Genomic DNA, 23,203 nt, shown 5'->3' on the forward strand with positions numbered 1-23,203 from the left:
CACTGCACAACATCAGGAAAATCAGGCCTTTCCTAACTGAGCATGCAACACAACTTATCGTCCAGGCCCTGGTCATCTCTAGGCTTGACTACTGCAATGCTCTTCTGGCTGGACTTCCAGCATGTGCAACCAAACCCCTACAGATGATCCAGAATGCTGCAGCTCGTCTTGTCTTCAACGAGCCCAAGAGGGCCCACGTCACTCCTCTGTTCATCTCTCTGCACTGGCTACCTCTCGCTGCTCGCATCAAGTTAAAGGCACTGACGCTTGCTTACAGAACTATCACAGGCTCAGCTCCCTCCTACTTTCACTCACTCCTACGAGTCTACATCCCTACCAGACACCTACGATCGGTCAACGAGCGACGTCTCGTGGTTCCATCACAGAAAGCCACAAAATCACTTTCCAGAACATTCTCATTCACAGTTCCATGCTGGTGGAACGCTCTCCCCACCCTCATCCGGAATGCAGAATCCCTGACAACATTCAAAAGACAGCTGAAAACCAATCTCTTCCGTGAGCACTTAACCTTATAGAAAAAGAAAAAAAAGAAAAAAAAAAGAAAAAAAATTTCTTTTCCCTTTGAAACATCACTTATCAGGCTTATGCTACTCTGAATAATACCTGAACTTCGTATTTTGAGCACTTCTTGCGTTGTTGTTGCTTTTGCCTCTTTATGATGACTCGCTGAATTTTGTAAGTCGCTTTGGACAAAGGCGTCTGCTAAATGACTAAATGTAAATGTAAAAAATGAATAGTGTTAAAATGTGTTAAACGGAGCTGTGAGTGCTACCCTCTTACTGGTAACAGGAAGAATGACCAAATTAGTCCAAATATCTAATAAACGAACATGAGAGGGATGGAGCATCTGTATAAATGTATGAACGGCAGGCATTTCAATTCCATATAAATTTGTGGCACTTCTGCAGATGGAGACTCCTGGTGGGCCTCATAACATATCATACTGACTTACTGTGTTGCTGCATGTTCTGTAGCGGATGTTTCTGCCCTCACAGTTCCTGTCGAACAAACACAAAACAACAAAATCAGATATGTTACAAAGTCATTGTTCTTCTTTGTGGTACAGCTGCTCCGTCTTTTGTATCAAGGGGAAAGGAAACACCCCATTTATCCCTGCAGAAATCATTTTTAGACCTGCTCCTGATCATTTTTTTCCCACTCGTTTGTGAGGTTCTTTGTTTGCTTGTGTGCTTTTTGAGAACATAAAATGAAAGCATGCTGCAGCATATCAAAAACAAAATTTCCTCGACAAAAAGCCTTATTTTCTATTGTGAAATATTGTATTGTCAGTCAGGTAATAACAACAACACTGTCAAGCCAGAAGATGTGCATAAAAAAAAAAAAAAAAAAAAACTGAATTGATTTGCAACTTGTGATTATCTCTAATGGCACCAAAAAACATGAATCCAGCTACAGCTGTATGAAATATGCAGCAATGTGTTTTGAGAAAAGGATGTTTAGAGACAGAAATAAAGAGAAAAGGACAACAGGATATTGGCTTTCTAAATATCCTATTACCTCAGCCTAAAAACAGTAGCCAAACATATTTCAGCTTATTAATTCCGTTCAGAAGAGCAGCAGTCACCCTAAACAGAAAAGGTTCACATCACACTGAGGGATGGAGGGAAGATGCAACCAGACTGTTATTAAGATCTTATTAGATAATCTTTTTCTCCAATCATCCTGCCCTTGAGCAAAACGATTGGGAATGGAATACTTATATTTAGAGAATACTGCATAGTATACACTGCATCCTGCAATATTTTTTTTTTTAAACAGTAACACTGTGTCTACATCGAATGCGACCGTTATCGTGTCGCACCACAACAGCTAGAAGCTGTCCACACTGGACGTGACAAAAGTGACCATTGCAAATCCATTTGTTCTTCATGTCGGAAGTAGCGCGAATGCTTGAAGTACGTCAGAAAAGCAAAGGGGCATCAGTGTACGGTCTGGAGTTTTGTCGTGTCGCGTCACGCCGCTCCGCATCCAATGTACACAGAATGACTGAATATATTATGTTCTATTTGCTTTTGTTGTTCCAAGTTACAATTCCAATTTATAAAGTGTTCTATGCTACACCGTTGTAACATGACCTCACTACATTTGCCGCATGTTTAATTCAGCAAGAGGTCTCCAGTTGTAATCCTGAAAATAAAAACGCTTGTTTTAAATGTCTTAAAGGGGTGGTATAATGCCCTTTTCACAAGATGTAAAATAAGTCTTTGATGTCCCCAGAGTGTATATGAGAAGTTTTAGCTCAAAATACCCCACAGATAATTTATATAGCATGTTAAAGTTGTCACTTTTTTAGGGTGAGCAAAAACACACCGTTTTTGTGTCTGTCCCTTTAAATGCAAATGAGCTACTGCTCCCAGCACAGAGGGCGGAGCTTCAATAGCTTGTGTCCTTTTACCTCACACAGACATGCACTGAAAATTTCAAAAACTTTTAGCCTTTTATGTTCAAACCGGAGTCAGAAAGATGGAGAGACTCAAGAAGTCTACAAGAAGATGTAGACAACATTTCTGATTGGTTAGTTGATTAATTTATGTAGCTTATGTGTAGTTATCATCTAGTCATGATAATAATATTCATATTATCATATTCTGTCATGATAATCTATAAATCGCGTTCCCGGGGGCAGGGCTTATGTATATTTTAGGGTTTGTGATGTCACTAACCCAGTAGAAATGTCATGTAGTCCCAACCAGCCGTTTGTTGTAGTCCTTAAAAAGCAATTTCTTTAAAATAAAATATCTCCCTTTGCTTTGAACTTTGAGCGTCGTAACTTTGCAGATGTTGTTTATGCTCAAACCGCAACATTACACACTAACTAACGTTAGAAAAGTGAAATCATAATCAACCACCCCTTTAACATTTTGCAGCCAGATCAAATAGTGAGTCATGTAATAATGAGACATTGGAGAAGACATTACTTCTGGTTAAACCATCACTGGCATGTCAGCTGCCAGTCAGTGATCAATCACGGTTTGTAATGATCCTATTACTTTATAGTATAATACCACAATAGGGTCGAAAAAAGTGACATCTGAGACAGCTCAACATGTAATTAAAATGAAACATCTGCTATTTTCTGATTGGCTGCAATTGTGTCAGAGAAGTTTCTTGTTCAGTGAGGACAGTAAAATGTAATATTTTTGTGAAATATTATTTCAATTTAAAATAACTTTCTATGTGAATGTATTTTAAAATGGAATTTATTTCTGAGATGCAAAGCTGAATTTTCAGCATCATAACTCCAGTCTTCAGTGTCACATGATCCTTCAGAAATCATTCTAATATGCTGATTTGCTGCTCAAGAAACATTTCTTAAAACTTTTCTTTTTCAGGACACTTTTATGAATACAGCTTTACTGTCATTTTTTAAAAATGTAACGTTTCCTTGCTGAATTAAAGTATTAATTATAGTATTAATAAAAGGGTTACTGCAATGTACTTCATAATGCAACACAAGTATGTGTTTTTATTAGTTTAAACTCTTAATCTCTGATCAGTCTTCTCTTTCAGGTCAACTACGGCCTGAGTTGTCTCCACTCTAAACCATAGATGTCTGTTATTTCTACTCCAGTGCTCTTTAACAGGTGCTCTGGCCTGTGTGCAAGCGATATTGCTCGGATGCTACGATTCAGAAAGAGCGTCTTTGTTCGCTGACCACATAATCAACTGTGGAATCACTTCCAGATCTTCTTGTAATCAGCAGAACTCAATCACAACACAAGCTGGCCCACTGCTCGAGCACTTCTAAAGTTCTACTGACAATAAACAAAAGGAGGAAGAGAGCGGGGGTAATTCCAGTAGCTCACAGCAAACTCATGATGGTCTGTTTAATATCGCAAAGACTTTATCTGTGCAAGACATTTTTCTGTGGATGAAATGGCATCAAATGTCAAATTTGTTATTGAATTTGATATTGAAAAAAATCTTTTGATTGACTAATACAAGATTTTCTTTTGTATAAATCCCCAAATCACGAGTCAAACAAACTCAAGAACCCTATAAACCAAAGAGCTACTTCAAAAATGCAGCAGAACATAAGACAATTGACAAAAGCTTGACTACAAACATATCAAAACTTTTTTTTGTTGAAAGAAATTATTATATTTATTCGGCAAGGACACATTAAATCAATCAAATGTGGCAGTAAAGATATTTATGATATTTATTTCAAATAAATACTGTCAAATGCTTTCTATTCATCAAAGAATTCAAATTTTTTTTATCATGATCTCCACAAAAATATTAAGCAGCACAACTTTTTTCAACATTGATATTAAAAAGAAATGTTTCTTGAGCAGCAAATCATCATATTAGAAGGATTTCTGTAGGATCATGTGATGTGACACTGAAGACTGGAGTAATGATGCTGAAAATTCAACAGAAATTAATTAAATTTTAAATATATTAAAATAGATAATAATATTAATAATTAATAATATTTCACAATATTACTGTTTTACTGTATTTTGATCAAATAAAAGCAGCCTTGGTGAGACTTATTTTAAAAACATTAAAAAAATCATACAAACCCCAATCTTTTGAAAGGTATCGTACATTCATCCAATTAGCAGGCACCAAAGCGGCTTAAAAAAAAAACGTAATGAATGTTCTTGGGAAAAAATTATCCTCACACAGGAATCAGTTAAATGCGAATAATTGAGAGCAATTTTACATTGAGGGTCAGTAGAAGCATTTCCAATGAGACCTGAAGAGTAATTAGCCCTTTCTCTTGTTTTCAGTTGGATCTAACCGCTCAGTTAGCTCTAAATGATTATTGTGGCATAAATGGTGTGTAACTTCCCATTTTTATTGTTTTTTATGAGTATTGCTTTAGCTTTTGTCATCTACCCTCCAGAAGTAATGGGAAATGAGCTACAAAAGCATGATTGTGTCCAACATGATAAACAAAAAAACAGATATCTATCCAAATTTTTATGCGCAGAGACAAGCCATTCATTGGGTTATTTGCACAAAGAGTGTAAACACTATGGTGCTATCAAAGCATTGCTCTGTTTGTCTCAGAGAGGACTGATACACCTGAAGAGAGCTATCCGTTAGCATTCCCATTCATTTCAATGGAAGTTGGTCAGTAGAAAGTACACAATTTCTCTCTCAGGTCTGTAGCCAATCACCTGAGCTCTAAATAGCATGTGACTAATCACTCTGGAGCAGTAAATGGCATAACAGCAGCGTTGACTGGCTAACGACACAATAAGCACTCACACAGTCGCAAATCCTAACTATACTGAGCTATGACCTCAAACGCAGCAGAAATAAGTCCATTTCACACTTCAAAGAGTTTTCCAAATATAGTATATGGTAAATGGACTGCATTTATATAGCGCTTTCATAGACCTATGGCCACCAAAGCGCTTTTCATAGCCTCACATTCACCCATTCACTCACTCATCCACACACCGACGGCGGTGTCAGCCATGCAAGGCGCAATCCAGCTCGTCGGGAGCAGCTGGGGTTAGGTGTCTTGCTCATGGACACCTCGACACTTGGTCAGGTGGAACCAGGGATTGAACCACCAACCTTTCGGTTTGTAGACAACCTACATGAACCACTGAGCCACTGCCGCCCCTGCACTGCACACAAATAACCCAATGAATATAGTAGATGTTACATCCATTATAACATAATGAAATATTAGCAATTTACAGTATATGTGCGAGCGATATTGCTTGGATGCTACGATTGAACGGTATGACAAGAGGAAAGACAGGATCAGCTTCTACCAAAATAAGTGGAATTGTCTCCAACGGATTGATCCATGAAAACAATTTGAACATATTTCGACTGAGTCAAAGAGAGTTAAGGCCCATTCACACCAAGAACGGTAACTGTAAAGATAACTATAATGATTATTCTATTAGCATCCACACCAGCGGACAATATCATTCTGTTTATAAGCACATGCTGTCCTCTGTCACCTTAAAGGGGTGGTTCAGGATTTTCGACATCGGACCTCATTTTCAAGTGAGCCTGGTTGTTATTCATCAGTGGAGACAGTTTTCAAAAAAAATCATCCAGTCCTTACTTTTGGATAGTTCGCCGGTGCTAGGCTAGCGCAAGTCAACGGTGCACGTTAGCCTGCCATTAAAAACAGTTTTACCCACTCCACAGTACACCAAAAGCAAATAAATTATAACGCCAGACTATCGATGTAAATGTCTGTTGAGAGAATAATGTTAGAAATCAAAGTGCTCTTGCATCTCAGGCAAAAGTCTCATCATCATCGGCAGGTAAATACACTTGCGTGATTGTTATGTGGACCGGCTCTCTCGGTTTCCTAGGTAACCAAATATAACTCCGCCGCTGCTGTAGACTGCTTATAAATACAGGGAACAAATTATAACTAATGCAATGTGATGAAAGGGTAGTTTGATTTCTAACATTATTCTCTCAACAGACATTACATCGACAGTCTGGCGTTATAATTTATTTGCTTTTGGTGTACTGTGGAGTGGGTAAAACTGTTTTTAATGGAAGGCTAACGTGCACCGTTGACTCGCGCTAGCCTAGCACCAGCGAACTATCCAAAAGTAAGGACTGGATGAATTTTTTTGAAAACTGTCTCCACTGATGAATAACAACCAGGCTCACTTGAAAATGAGGTCCGATGTCGAAAATCCTGAACCACCCCTTTAAATGCTCAAGCTCTTAAATCAATTCTGATTGGCTGTCAATGTTTTTACATTTCAACAGCTGGAAAAAAAAATCATTCTGGAAGTAATTCCAATGACAATGTTCCTATCGTTACAGTTGTGGTGTGGAACTTGCTATTCGTTTATATTTAGTTCTATCATGACAACTCTCTAAAGATTTTTATCATGGTAATGGATATGACAATGTATTTGGCCTTGGCGGAATAGATCTGCTACACTGCTGCTGCTGAATTGCTGCTGCTGCAGAGCAAGTACAGGAACTTGCTACTGGCAATACATACTGATACGCTGATGGGATTATGTAAGACATACTGCTGCACAAATAGCATATATATAAATTAACCATAGCAGATCTATACAGGTGGAGCTGGGGAAGGTGGAGGTTTCGGAGGAACTCTGAAAGCGAGCTGCAAACTGCTATGGTGAATGCTAACCAGCCAGTTAAATGTTGTGAGCAGCAAGCACATTGGCTGCAGATGTGACATGAACCAATCAGCTTGTGCCAAGTAGTTAATGCTGTGAATCTCATTAGGTTGCGTTAAGGACCCATCAGCCTGCGCCATCTAGAGTTTCATGACAGAACTAGGCATAACGCTTTTTAAGAAATATATCTTTATCGTTATCATTAGTTATAGTCCTTGGTGTGAACGGGCCTTTAGACTTGATAACTTGAGAGAAACAGACAGTCCCGCCCCAAACTAATGCCATTGGTTGAGCCAGAGTTGGGCTGTGTTGGGCTGGTCAAGCAAACAGCAATCTTTTGATAGTGCCACTTTTCAGGAGAAGATCTGATTAATGTCATATTAAGCTGGGATAGTATTTTAACACAAAAAAAGACATTTCACCTTTACAAAGTTTACGATTAAAAAGTTAACAAACGTACTTTTTACGAGTCAACAAAGTTTGTTTTAACGTTCAAGAAACTAAAATTGGCTACAAACAAAACAATCCCATTTGCATTTCAAGATGAATATTATACCCAGAAAACACACTTTGCTGTATCCATGAATCATTCAATTCTCTCGGCTTCATTTTAATGACAACGGCTTCCTTAATATATTCTAAATCATGTAAATTATGCACATGCATAATGTGTACTAACATTATTACTTGAGGAACAAAACCTTTTCTTTGCTTTAGAAGGACAGAAATATGACAGAAATAGAAGTTGAATTGCAAAAAGAGAGAGGAAGATACTTGAGTCCAAAGTGTCTGTCAAGTTTTCCATTCTCTCTGGAAAGGAAGCACTTCTCTGTCCTCTCTCTGAGATCAGCGATAACAACGGGCAGCCTGACATCATGACATAAATCAACTGTTGTCATATACAATACAACATAACAAAGACAGATAGGCTAATTGTACCCTGTTCTTGTCTGTAGAAAAAGAGCTGCAGTATTTGAAAAACCTAGCCAAAAGACATCTATCTCTAAACAAGAAAAGAGAATTTAGTCATCAGAAAAGCATAACTTGTTTGCAGATGCCACTTGATTTGATATTTTGTTTTGATTATAAAATGTAACTGAAATGTCAAAATACCTTTTTGTGGTTGCCAGAAATTAACAGTAAAAAAATAAAAACTGTCTATAAATACAAAATAAGTAAATAATTTTGGGTATTATGGGATGGCATTCTGGTGACAGCATATTTCACAACTTATAACAGTATATTGCATCAAGTGAAACCGCATTGTATAGACAGTGAACAGGGTCAAACACAGAACCTTATTAGGCTAACAAACATGACACAGCAATAAACATTAAATAGGTTGTCATGCTTACAGTATATGTAAAAACAACATTATTTTATCACATATTTTACATTGTTGCTGCACCTCTCTTCCCAGTCTGTCAGTTAAGCTCTGTTAAGCTTCAGTCTTTATAAAGCCCCTCCTAATGAAAAGCTGAAAATGCTCTGATTGGTCAGCTGGGCCTGTGTGTTGTGATTGGTCAACCGCTTCCAGCGTGTTTGGCAAATATCTCGCCCCTTACCATAATCGCAAGTTTCAACAAACTACTAACGCGACTCAACCAGGCATCACCCCTTTTTTTGTGTATGCCTCGGATGGTAATTATTTAAATGAGGAATATTTAAATGGAAGGTTTAAAGGAAGGCTTAGTGTTCGACAAGTCATAAAGGTGTGTGTGTGTGTGTGTGTGTGTGTGTGTGTGTGTGTGTGTGTGTGTGTGTGTGTGTGTGTGTGTGTGTGTGTGTGTGTGTGTGTGTGTGTGTGTGTGTGTGTGTGTGTGTGTGTGTGTGTGTGTGCGTGTGCGTGTGCGTGTGTGTGTGTTCACTCACCCTCCATTGAGACACCTGCGTAGAGAATACGAGGCTCCACCTCCACAGGTTCGAGAACAGTCACTCCACGAGCCCCAGGCATCCCAACCGGTGTCCCTTTCCTCATCTGAGCGGGTCGTTCTTGAGGACTGCAACACACAAAAACACCAACATTAACTTTTTTTATGCTAAAATATTTTCTCGAATCCAATTTCTAAAGAGAGTCTACTATAAGTGAACCATTCTTAAAAATGCGGTTGAATTTTCAGATTTTATACACTACCAGTCAGGTAGTTCAAACAATACAGCAAAAAAATGTAATTAGTAATATTATGAAATATTATTACAATATATAATAACTGTTTTCTATCTGAATAAAAAAAAAGAAGTAATTTATCCCTGTGATTCAAAGCTGAATTTTCATCATCTACTCCAGTCTTCACTGTCACATGATCCTTCAGAAATCATTCTAATAAGCTGGTTTCCTGCTCAGTCATTATCAGTTATATTGATGCACAATTATTAATCACTGTTCTTATTATCAATGTTGAAAACATTGTTTTATTATTACAGTATAAAAGTTTTTGCTGATTAATATTTTTGTGTAAATTTTTCAGGATTCTTTGATGAATAGAAAGTTCAATGGACAGCATTTATTTTAAACAGAAATATTTTGTAACATTATAAATGTCTTTACAGTCACTTTAGATACATTTAAAAATGTAAGTTTTTTGAAAATGCATACTAAGCTGGGGGTTTTTTTTCATACTGAAGGGTTCCCACACCTTTTCACCAATGAATTTGTGAATTTGGATTTTTTTCCCATACTAAACTTTAAAATTTAATTATGCCCTCTACTTGTAGATCTCGGGTTTCTCCTCTTTTGACCTGAAAAATCGTATCGTTCTCAGTTGTGAATGTTATTGCTGCACAAACTTTTTTTTTTTTTGAAGAAAAACACTAATTCATTCCCCAGTTTTATTTATGTTTCGGTCACCCACCTATCCATTGAGTTCCTTCACTTTTCCCACCAGTAAATCCCACTTGGACACCAGCTACACACTGACCTTGAACATTAGCTGAGCTCCTTGCGTTCCCGAATACTTTTGCTTGATATCTTTACCCACTCAAACTCCTGTGTGTTGATATAAGTTATAGAGCAAAATATACTAACGTCTAGCTCAGACTGCCTTTTTATTTGGTGTCAAATCAATTGAAGCTCGCATTTACTGACCTCAACCTCCCATGTGTCTGATCTAAAAGCAGCCAAGACTGTAATAAAGCAATAAGACACGAGAGACTCTGACTCGTGTCGTGTCTAAGAACAACCCTGTTCTGAAATCTCATTTACATACAGATTTAGAAATGGCACATCAAGTTTGACATAACATTGGTTCGTAACTATAGTGCCATTTTAAACATGTAATGAATAAGATTCAAGTGCTGCAGTGGAGGGCAAGATTTTCAGTGAACAACAACCAATTTTCTTCAAATTTCAGTTTGTTCTTCACACAAAGTTTCAGAAAACTTACAATATAGTGCACAAATCATATGGACTACTTCTTAGGCTTTTATGGTGTTGTTTGGTGGTTTCTGGAGCTTAACAATCTATTGTTGTGTATAAAAACAGCCTGAAGGCCCTTGAAAAATTCTCATTTTAAAATTCTCATTTTTTTCTCATTGAAAAATTCTTATTTTAATGCCTTTCACAGAAAATATAAGAGCAAAGGGGAAAAAAAGAGGATCACTAAATAATGACAGAATTTTTGACTTGATCTATTTCTTTGAATCTCTAATGCTCATCAAGACTAATTGATCACAAATACAGCAAAAACAGCAATATTGTGAAATATTTATTTTCAAATGTAATTTATTCCTGTGATGCAAAGCTGAATTTATAGCATATATATAGCATATTATACTCCAGTATTCAGTGTCACATGAACCTTCAAAAATCCTTCTAATATGCTGATTATTAATGATGAAAATTATGCTTAATATTCTTGTGGAAACCATGGTACTTTTTTTTCAGGATTATTTGATGAATAGAAAGTTTAAAAGAACAGCATTTATTTGAAATAAAAGTCTTTTGCAACATTATAAAAGTCTTTACTGTAACTAGCCGCGTTTCCATTACCCTTCAAATTGCGCAAATTGAAATTGCGAATTGAAAATACGCTTAATGGAAACACGTCAATTTCGCAAAAACTCCCATTTATCGCAAAAAAGTTTTTACGCTCTCATGAGGTGGTTTTTCAGGCAATTCGAAAAATGAATATTTCGCAAAACTGCAATGGAAACAGTTTTTGCGCATTTACAGTCACCTGACTTAGAAGACGCAGTGTGTTTGAAGTCCATGTATAGCTACGCAAATAATAATAATTTTATATTATTTTATTATAACATTTAATAGGCTATATTTAGAAGAGGCTTTTATGCAAAAAAGGAACAAAGCTGAGCGTGGAGCGCGCACTGCATGACACGGAGGCGCGGCCGCAAACACTTGCATTTTCCTATCAACAGTGGAAACAACTTATACTCTATCATTTCTGGTCAGACAGAAAATAATAATACATTATTCTCAACCACTTTTATTTGTGTAAACTCACAATAACAAGAAAATGCTGTGCTTTTGTAAAATAAAAGAAACAATCAGACGCACATGATCTCCGTAAACTGGGGCGCGAGAACTGAAACAAAATATAGCCTGTGTAGGCTAAAGCTTGAAATGTCCACTTTAAAACGAACAAATTCGAATCGAAAGCTAATACCTTCTGATTATGTAGGCTAATCCGTATGAAAGTTGCATTTCTCTCTAAAAGCGCATCTGATAACAGCGGAGTGGAGATGTGATTTTAGCCGACACTTAGAAAACAATAGTTTATTAATTATATTAATGGCTCTTCTCATTCAGCACTGCGGGAAATACATCAATTCCAGTTTCTAATTTGGCCTTAGAAAACCAGTAAAATCGACATGTTTTCCATATTAATTTGTGAATATTTTAAATGTTTAATAAAGGGGCAAAAAGTCATAAATAAAGCACAGCAGTTGTGTGTAGCCAGTTCAAATTAAAATTTTGGTGTTCAACTTGTTTTAAGAAGACAACAACCGTTCATTTTTCGTTTTTCAATTAGGGGTTAAAAAAGGAAAAACAAATAGACACAAAAGTTGCCTACATGGATCATTTGGACAGAACACGAGACAGAATTATTTATTAAATTCATAAAAGAAACAATAATTAGCCTATAGGAATACTGGATTCTAAATCTCAAAGAAATGCCACAATCGGAGCAGAAATGAGGGCGAAACACCCAGAAACTCCTTATATGTGTCGTTCGGGGGTCTTTCCCTGCCATTAATGCTTGGATAACACGCCACGTCTCCTTCCATTAATAATAATAATAATGTCTAATGCGGTGGCTGTGATATTATAACCAACGTCCGTTGCCGTGATTTTTGGAATGACTTATCGCGAGAGAAAAAAAGACGTTTTAGTCGCATAACATCGGTTAATGGAAACGCCGTCATTTCGCAATAGTTTTTTATCGATATTTAGATAATAGCGCAAAACATTTGCGCAAATCTGTAATGGAAACGCGGCTAGTAAATCAATGCATCCTTGCTGAAGTTTCTGATTAAAAGTATTAAAGGGGTGGTTGATTATGATTTCACTTTTTAAACTTTAGTTAGTGTGTAAGGTTGCTGTTTGAGCATAAACAACATCTGCAAAGTTACGACGCTCAAAGTTCAAAGCAAAGGAAGATATTTGCTTTTAAAGAAATCGTTTTTTAAGGACTACAACAAATGGCTCGTGGAGACTACACCACATTCCTCCCAGGTTAGTGACATCACCAACCCAAAAATGTACATAAACCGCTTTAATACCACCCCTTCTTTTTTTAAATCTATATCCCACTGACCCCAAACTTGAACAGTGGTGTACCTCCATTTCAAACAGATTCTTTAGATGGATAATGTGCAGTTGTTCTGTGGGAAAGGCAGATTTCTTCCTGCATTCTTCTTGCTCATTTTCATTTGGAAAATGTAACATCCCTGCTTGTACAGTTCTATTACCATGAATGTGTGTAAAGGCTTTCTTAATTTCACATGTTGGACCGCAGTCCTAGTTAAACAGTCCCTCAGTAGTTGCCAATGAAAACAGACTAGCAGCAGTGGGCTTTGACTAGCTAACCTTGCAGCGGTGAAGGGATGTCAGCTTTTACAATGATCTAACAGCAATCCATTTCCCTGAAGACTAAACTTTCCAGTCAAGAGTGATTCTGTAAATTGGCCTCAGATTAGATTTCAAATCCCTATTGTTTTAAAAGTTACTATCGCACGTTCCCTCTATAAGACTTCCTGATGGGCAGCAAATCTTTCTGGTTTCTCGCCAAGCTCACCAGGTAGAACAGCACCTAGTTTACTCCTGTCTCTTCTCATCACAATCCTCTGACATGAAAATAGGACTGGAAGAGATCACATCACTGCTTTAGAGGAGAAATCAACACTCATTTAGCATCTACGCTGAAGCTGAGGAGTCTGTCGGCTAATGCTAGCTAGAGGTTAGCTTAGGACTTGACAACTATGGCTGTTGAAACCTGACTGTTTATAAACAATGGTACTCACACAAAGCTAGAAATATTAATTTTGTGCTACAGATTAGGACAAATACCAAATTCAGGCTTGAGGACTTTTTTGTTAGGCTTATAGCAAAAGAATATGAGCAGCTTTTCCCTACAAATGCACAAAAACACACAAATCTTTTAGGATGGATGGATGGATGGATGGATGGATGGATGGATGGATGGATGGATGGATGGATGGATGGATGGATGGATGGATGGATGGATGGATGGATGGATGGATGGATGGATGGATGGATGGATGGATGGATGGATGGATGGATAGATAGATGGATAGATAGATAGATAGATAGATGAACTATAGGCTACTGGTCAAAAGTTGGAATAATTAAGATTTTTTGTTTTTGAAAGAAGTATTTTCTGCTCAACAAGGCTGCATTTATATAAAAACAGTAATTTGTAACATATTTAAGATATCAAATCAAATAAAACAACTGTTTAACTGTGTCTAATTGAATATATTTTAAAATGTAATTTATTCCTGTGAAGTAAAGCTGAAATTTCAGCATCATGACTCCAGTCTTCAGTGTCACATGATCCTTTAGAAATCACTAATAGTGTTAAAAATTCAGCCTAAAATCTGCCTAATCAGTGATGATATTGTTAACTAAAACTAAATAATTACAAATAGTTGTTGGTAATTGAAATAAAGGTAAGCTAAAAAATAAAATAAAATATAGCCTAAATATTACATGGAAAACATCAAATCAGAAATGCTGCCTTAGCAACTAACTGAAATAATTTAAAGTACTAAAATGACTAAAATGACAACTGAAATAAAAATAAATTAAAGCTACTGCACACAGAACTAAAATAAATTACTAAAACTTAAACAAAAATTAAAATGAAAACTGGAAAAATTTAATACTATAATAGCATATAAATAATACTAAAATAAGACATATCGTGGGGTAAGAACAAGAAAATCCTAAGAAAATTTATTTAGTTACACTTTATTTTGATTGTCCCCTTTAGACGTTCTGTTGACTATACATAAAGTTGCACCTACATTTCAACTAACTCTCATTAGAGTAGTCTAAAAAGTTGACGTGTACTTGCAAAGTTACTTATAGTCAGTAGAAAGTCTGTTGTGGAGCATCAAAATAAAGTATTAGCAGAGATTAAGCAGATAGTCCATGAGAGTTAGTTGACATGTACTGTAAGTGCAAAGTTACTTACAGTCAACAGAACGTCTAAAGGGGACCATCAAAATAAAGTGTTACCGTTAATTTTTACAGCATGAAGGTCTGTCCAATGGTATGGCAAGATGCTCGAAGCCAGAAGGAACAAGACTAAATCAATGACAGCGGGACCACGCAACAAATGTGTGACTCAGAAAACCCACAATGTTTACTGGGTTCTCTGGTGTGTCATTTATTGGGCACTCCTGAGCACATTAAAAAAACTCAAAGAAAATAAGAGCAAAAGATGGCAGACTCCACTGGCAGACGTGCTGTTCAGAGTCTCTACTGCATCTCATGACTGAGCTCTCCGACGTCTACAGAGGAGTCATTTCACAATACTGGCTAAAGAGGAAAACCAAACACCTCTCTCAGGTTACTCACAGATTTCTGAACTAGCACACAGTCAAACAGTCTTTGTTTACTTTATGATTTCATATTGACTAATATTCAGTCTTAGAATTCAGATGCACTACACACCTTCAGCAATGCCAAATGTATGTCATTATTGAATTAAACAGCACATTAAACAGAATTAAACACCTGAAAATGAACCCCATTTTGGTGTTTGTTTAATGAAGTGAAAAAATGGTCTAACAAAGTTTGCAAGGCCGAATCATTTAAAAATATATATTGGATTTACTGAGAGCTAAAGCAGTGTGTGGGAATTTTTCTTCTTTCTCCATATTATTCCCTGTGTCCAACACCTGCCTGCAATCATTCAGTTGTTTATGTATTGTTCTGTATTGTTTTAATGAAGTGGAAATTGCTAAATAAACAGAATCTAAATGCGTAGCTTGAGTTTCCTGATCATTATGACAATTTAGTGCTTTTGAGCACAAGTACATAGAGCCTAATTGGACCTCAATATACACTAAACCACATTACAAAAAAATATAACTTGATAAAAAGATTGATAAAGTATTTATATCTCATATTAAGTGTTGCACCAAGTTTAAAACTTGGAGAAGAGAGGAATTTGTTAAATTCCCCAACCAGAAATACTAAATACATAACGTGTTCAGCACTGTTTTTTCTATGGACATAAATTATGAGAAACCTATACAGTGAAAGAAGGAGCAGAGCAACATCTAAAGACCAGGACATGACAACCATCCAGAACAACAACATAGCAACCCCCTGGCAACCACTCATGACACCCCAACATATTTTTTCATTGGTCAAGCACATCTCACATTTTTTAAACTTGTTCATTTTGATATATTCCAAATGCAGGTTTTCTTAACCCAGTGTATTTTTACAAGGAGGATACATTTTGGGAATTCAACTTCCAGGTCAGTGCGATGCATTTCCTAGCAACAGTGAAGGCAATGTTTGTATATTTTATTTTGTGGTTGCATCTGAGATTAAAATCAGTGCAATTTCCTAAGAGACAACGCTCTGAGTCCACTGGAAATGGAGTGTCCAATATTTTGGCCACTGTACTTCTAACCTATTGCCAACATTTTTTACTTTATTGCACCCAATTGTAGAATGCAAGAATGTAGTTTCTTCTAAAGCCACATCTGAAATACTTCACTTCTGGATAATAACTATGCAGCTTTTATGGAGTGTAACATGGTTAGTATTTAATCCAGTTAGAGAGTTTGAATCTAGACTTGATTCAAATAATGGCTGTGTTTCAAATCCTTGCTAGATCGCAGTAGCCAGACAGCAAGTAAATCACCAAGTTTTTTTTTTATCAGAGCCAACAGTGTCACTGCATTGTTCTGGGGAAAAAAAGCATTTGGTCCATAGCGATTTTCAATTCATATTCCCATGTCTCTCTTGATTTGTCAACAATCAGAACTGAGTGAGCTGAAAGTATATTTTGGACAAGAGCGCTCCAGAATATTGAGTGACCTCATATAACTCCACTATACTTGTCAGTTTAGGTAAACCGTTTCGATTGCCAAGACTGTTCCTTGGGAAAGATCTTAGTTGTAACAAATAATAAGCTTGTTAGATAGATCATGTTTGTTTGTCACTTACGCTCTCTCCTCCAAGAGTACTTTCAAACAAAGACGCAACAAATCACGGTTTGTGTAACTGAATAGTCTCTAGATGAATTACTATAATCAGTTTAATGGATCAGTTTATGCCAAGGACCAAAATACCCTGTAGTGGATGTTTTTCAGCCAATACTGCAACATTAGTTTGAAAAAGTTAGCCAGAGGTTTATGGTGCAAAGCTTTCACCCAATTAAATAAGTACAATTAAATCCTGAATTTAGCACCAACAATTTTTTTTTTTTAAATAATAAATAAATAAATGTTAAATATAATACATTTTGGGTGATCACTGACATGATAACAGGACAAATATCAAAAAGAACATCACTGGAGAAGGATGTTGTATTAGGCTAACTCTTAGGCTATTATGGTATAATGAATTTTACATTTTGGATGCATGGTCTTTAAGAAATAATATCATTCCTAACTGTAGCTCTATTTAAAAATAAATTTAGTTTAAGATTGTATCAAGTATTTTATGATAAGCTTTATCGCTATTCTATTTTAGCATAGCTATTTGAGAAATATGAGTACAATAGCAGTTAGTTTCCTCCATTCTTAAACTAGCCTCCAACTTGGAAAGGGGCTCAAAAACATTCCTGAGTTCCCCCACGTGTGCTTATCTTGTAAATACAATCATTACCACATGACTTGATCAAGGGCAGTATAACTTGTCTATCTTCATCAGTCGTCTTCCAACAGTAAACATTTTTAGTGCAAACATAAATCTATTTTGATGAATAGAACCATGTTTTTGTCTAAAGCATACTGTTGAGTGAGAGAGAAAAAAATTAGTTTCAGTTTTCCTCAATTTGTTCTGCCAAAACAAATCACACAAATGTACAGGACAAATATGGCAAAATGCAAACACTTGCTAACAGTAGCTTATCCTGACTGTCTATCATTACCACACATTTCCCTAAAATATACAAACATACTGCTCAAAAAGGGGAGATGGTTTGCAGTAAGCTGCCAATTTGATTGGGTAAGATGTTTTTTTTCCAAATAGCAAATTGATTCTTGGCCGAATCTGCTTAAATTTCAGCTGTGAGTTTGGCCTACATACAGTTCAGTACCACTACGAATTATGGTCCAAGACTGGCCCAAAAGGTGCTAGCCAAAAGTAAACCAGTTCAATGCCAAGAGCAGACCAAAACTCACCCACAACTTATTCCACCTCCCCAGAAACCAGCCATCACATGCCTAAAACAGTGCCAGAATCCCCAGATATCAGTCCGAAAAGAGCCAAACTGCAACCACCTTTACCCCAGAAGTCACCCACAACTCTTTAAGATTAATTAGTTGTGAGTTAGAATTTGGCCCAGACTCTGTTGCTAGTACAACTTGTGGAATAGCATCACTAGCATTAGCATGGTCGTGGGTTTGCAGCACTGCATATCCTGAAATTTGCACAAGTAGGCTATACCAATGCTTCTGGCACTACAAACTCGATTTTGTACATGTTCATGCATTACAAATGATGTATCAGACCACAATTCATAATGAAGTGAAAGTATGTGTTCTCAGCATACAAAGGTACCACAAATTATAATAAAAACATTCCTTCTTTGCAAGCAACATGTAGAGTGCTAAAGTTTCAATATATTAAAATAGATTTTTCATTTTTAGGAAAGCCCTTAACTCTGTGAAATAGAAATGATATTAAAGAGTGATCAGTTGCATCGCATTTATTTCTTGCTCAATTAATGTTTGCGCAAACCAAAAAAATATTTGAAACTATATCCATGAGCAAAGATGGCATCAGTGTTGTTATTATTAAATACTAAAATAAATATTAAATAAATATTAGATGGAAAACTTAAACATAAACAAAAATGTGCTATTGCAATTAACTTAAACGTTGTACTAAAATTAAAACTGAAATTAAAATAAATTAAAGCTATAGAAACATAAATGTAATAGGAATAATACAAATAAAAATGACAAAAGCACAATAAAATTACTTTTGAAAAAAATACTTAAACTAAAATTGAAATGAAAACTGAAAATATAATATAAAAGCTCATTTAAAATATTAATAAATACTATAAAACTATAAATAAATAAAAATACTAAAATAACACTAATACTAAAAATACTTTCAGAGCTGCTGAATGGGAATGCTAATGGAATAAATGCAAAATGTAAATGTAATAAGTATATCGGCCCTTTAAGTACAGAGGTTTAGGCTACGTTTACACGTGGCCGGTTATTTTCATAAACTGACATTTCACCCTCTCCGTTTTCAGAAAAGTGTTTGTTTACACAAACCCGTGTATATGCCGTCAAGAGCATGCCAAACCTGTAGGTGGCAGTGTAACGAGAAGCTCAAGCCGAAAATAGAGAATCCCGAAAATATAGGTCGAAACTTTGACGCAGAGCAAGTTCTGTCGCATACTGTGACGTCGACTGCCTAAAACTCTGTTTTTCTCAGTTTACATGCAAACGTGCAAACAGAGTTTTCCCAAAATCTCCACTCTGGCCGGAGTTTTTAGAAAGAATCCTTTTCAGAGGCGAATTCTCCGTTTGCGTGTAAACGAGGGGCACAACCCAAGGGAAATGTCTCCGTTTTTCAAAATAACCATGTTAATTTTACGTGTAAACGGGGCCTTATTACCACCAGATAAAAACAACTGTGCACATTAAGTATGTTCAAAGGGATCCTGCTTGCAAAGTGTTAGCAAAGCATTTGTGCCTGCGTACTTGCGTAAAGCATGTTTCTGACCAATGTCGCTTTGGATATCACAAATGCATAATCATAAACTTCCTATATACCAACAGACACACACATACACACTCATGCACACAGTGGCTGGCCTGGTCAGACAGTGAGTGGGTGTGAGAAGGTGATAAGCATCCCTTCGGCTAGAAACTCTCCAGTGGGACATAACCTCCTCCGAGTCTCCCACAGACCACCAGTGGAATTCTCTCATCAATCATATCTCTCCAAGCTCCAGATGTGTGTGCGTGTGGGGGCGACGGATGGATCAACAGGTCCATGAGATTCTCGTCAAACGTTGGATGGAAAGCAGCAGCGTTCAGCGACGCGGCTAAACAACACTTTAACATCTGGGTGAGCTGGCTGCCGAACACAAACTGTGTGTGTTGAGGGGGGAAAAGGGTAGGAGAGGTTTGAGGAGAGTTTAAAGGAATTGTTGACCCAAAAATTAAAAATCTGTCATTATCTAATCACCCACATGTCATTAAAAAATCGTGGGACACAAAAGGGCTTTTCACACTTGCAACTGTTAACTCGCCAAGCTTAAAAAGAGGACAGCTTAAACCAGCCTCAGCTATTGTGCTGGTTTTAGCTGATTTATATTAGTCTAGCTGGTCTCCCACCCTGATTTGAGCTGATTTAAGCAGAATTTCTCCAAACAAACAGATGAAAGCAGTGACCAGTTGAGACCAGGGTTATCTTGTTCAATGTTTCAAACTGTTCATACTTCACACTTGGAAAGTTATTATCTTAGTTATGCATAGAGTGCTGCAGGAGTCCAAAAACCCAGAAACAAGCATTTTTGAACTTCTGGTTCCATCGTCCTGAAGTCTGAACAATGAAGTTTTTGGTTAATTGCAAATGCTTGAAATAAGGTCTGTGGTTAAAAGGTGCTGTATGTAATTTTTTTTAAAGTAGTAAAGCATAAAAATACCATGGGCCCTATTTTAACAATCTAAGCGCATGGTCTAAAGCGCAAGTTCACTTAGGCCGTGTCCGAATCCACTTTTGCTAGTTTAACGACGGGAAAAATGGTCGGCGCGCCAGGCGCATGGTCTAAAAGGGTTGTCCCTATTCTCATAATGAGTAATGGGTGTGTTTTGGGATTTACGTGCGTTAAACCAATCAGAGTCTCATCTCCCATTCCCTTTAAATGCCAGTTGCGCTTGCGCCATGGCAGATTCGCTATTTACATGACGGAATTTGATAGTGGACAGACCGACGCGTCTCCAGAGTGCAAACGGATCTGCTCGTGTGCGAGGTTAAAGCGCGCAAACAGACCATCTACGGGACAAGCCGGATTCCACCATATCTTTATGTACACAATAATAATCTTTTACATTGTAATCCTTTCATTTTAAATATTTGGCATGTTTGTGTGCTGCTGTACGTCCCTGTGTGTTTAATAAGCAGAGTGTACGCGCGTTGTGGACCCGCCTATATGCGCACATTACTAACACGCTCATTCAATTAAAAAAATATGTTTTTGGACCAGGTTTTTGTTGGTCAAGGGCGCAGTCTATTTCTGTTGCCTCAAAATAGCAACGCGCCAACAACGCGCCAGAACACACCTCGTTTTCAGACCAGCACGCCCATCAGCGCACAAATGGGCGCAAATGCATTTGCTATTTAAACATCGTGGCGCAGGACGTGAAAAGAATAACTGCGTCGGACTGAAACTAGCAAAAAACACTTGCTTCGCGCTTGACGCTGCATTGCGCCGGGTGTAAGATAGGGCCCCATAAGTCATATGTCATACCGTTTGCAGATATTTAGGAAACATGCTAAGTTCACATTCTCGTTTCTCTGAAAAACAATTCTACAGACAGTTATTCTACTTTGAAATGTCATTCCATATCGGAAATTTGTTTTTGTTTTGGTCTCTGTGATCCCGCCCACTGCCAATTTATTACCCAATAGTATTTCGACACCCTGTGTGGCCAGTCGGCAGAAAACACAGCGTATTGCAGCCATGGAAGCCAGCAAATGAACTGGGTCAGAGATCGCAGATTATACCCGACCTAAAAGGCCTCAGCATTCAACTAAATAGCTTTTTGACTAGAAGTACCGGTATAGAAAAACGCAGATAAATGTACTGTACAGCATAAGGCTCGTCGCCTTCCATTGTCAATGTCGCTCGTTCTCGTTTCATGTCCTCAATCTGACAACCCGCATGAGTGTCGAGTCTGAGGAGGAGGAGGGGGGCGGGGTAAAAACTCTCTCCAGTATTTTGAATTTTAACTATTAGCTGCACCTTTAACACAAGCTCAAGACAATTTCATGTTTTATTCTACATTTTTATTCTACTCTTGTGATTTTTTTTAAGCTTTCACGTGTCTTGAAAAAGGCGCTTATGGGTAAACATCATGTCGAAGAGTAAACTCACCTACTCACTAGTCGGCTTTTACAGCCTTGTTGTCTTTATACTCAAGCTCTTGCATACTATTATAACTCAAACTTTCCCATTTGTAGATTTTAAATAAAGATTTAGTGTTGGTGACGTTAAAAGTCATGCAACCGTGGTGTAGCTCGTTTTTTTCTGGCCATTGTATTTAGGTTTCAAAATTCATGGAAGCTGTGTTAATTTGTGAAGATTATCTTGATGAACAAAACGTGTAAGAATCATCATTTTTTTGGTGAGGTTTTTTTTTTTTCATCATCACTCCAGCACTTTATTTTTTAAACCCTGAGGTAATGTTCTTATTTGCATATTTATGAGGTCAATGACATCAAGCTTTATTTGTCCAATCAGTGTTACTGAAATTACTACAAACATGAAATGTTGCTTTAAAAGTGAGATTAACCCAGGGTTTAAAAAATATCCCTGGGTTAAGCTCAGTGTGACAAACTCTAAAAGGAGGTCAAAGCAGCTCTTTTTTTATGCAAAGAAAGCAGATAGTGACAACATTTTTAAATTGACAAAAATTTTATTATAAAAGTACCATAAAAATGGTCCATTTTACACATGCACCATAGAGTCTTCTGAAGCCTTGTGAAAACTTCATGTGAGGACCAGACAAATCAGTAAATCACAGATTTTCGTTTTGGATAATTTAAGGAATGAGAGTGCTAACAAAACATGGAACGTTTTCAAGCAAACCAATTGCTAAATGTGGATCAAATCCTCTGTTATCACAATCTTTATCTTTGGGAATGATGTCACTCAAAGAGTTGCAAAACACACACTCATCCAAGTCACCCTGCTAAAATGTCTTTCCACTTGTTTGACTCTCTTTTTCAGACGTTTGCTTGCAATTTCATCCAAGAGGCTAGTTACTCTAACAAGCTGTGACAAACACAATTGCGTTCTGCTAGTGATGTGAAGATCAAAGTTGTCAGGGAAGTGAGCCATATGGCCGACGCATGTACGGCCCCAGAACTCTCAACATAATCAGCCACTGTCTGATCTTCTGCACGGGACACAAATTAAAGCCAAATGTTTAGAAGTGTTGAGCAAAAGCGTGAAATTTTCCTCATGCAACGCACAGTGTTTGATATTCACAACTTAATTGGTCTTCCAGAACTGTGTAGGTTTTTATGTTACGTAACTAGTTGATTTGCTTAAATATTTTTCTGTTTTGATAACTCTCTTCCAAAACCTTGTGAGCGCTCTAACATTATGCTGCCTTATAAGACCTTATAAGGCCTTATTTAACCA

The 23,203-nt window shown here is 37.0% G+C and overlaps 1 protein-coding gene across 1 annotated transcript in view; it reads right to left on the minus strand.

Annotated features, from left to right (window-relative positions):
• The window catches only part of adamtsl3 (ADAMTS-like 3), a 191,692-nt gene that overhangs the window by 83,070 nt on the left and 85,419 nt on the right, over positions 1-23,203 (minus strand). The window contains exons 4-5 of the mRNA XM_082154169.1: positions 9,009-9,136; positions 974-1,019 (exon numbers count right to left, since the gene is read on the minus strand). Coding sequence (XP_082010295.1) covers positions 974-1,019; positions 9,009-9,136 — 174 coding nt within the window. The remainder of the gene's footprint in view (positions 1-973; positions 1,020-9,008; positions 9,137-23,203) is intronic.

Source organism: Leuciscus leuciscus, assembly GCF_965113295.1.
Source record: "Leuciscus leuciscus genome assembly, chromosome: 2".
Taxonomy (NCBI): domain Eukaryota; kingdom Metazoa; phylum Chordata; class Actinopteri; order Cypriniformes; family Leuciscidae; genus Leuciscus; species Leuciscus leuciscus.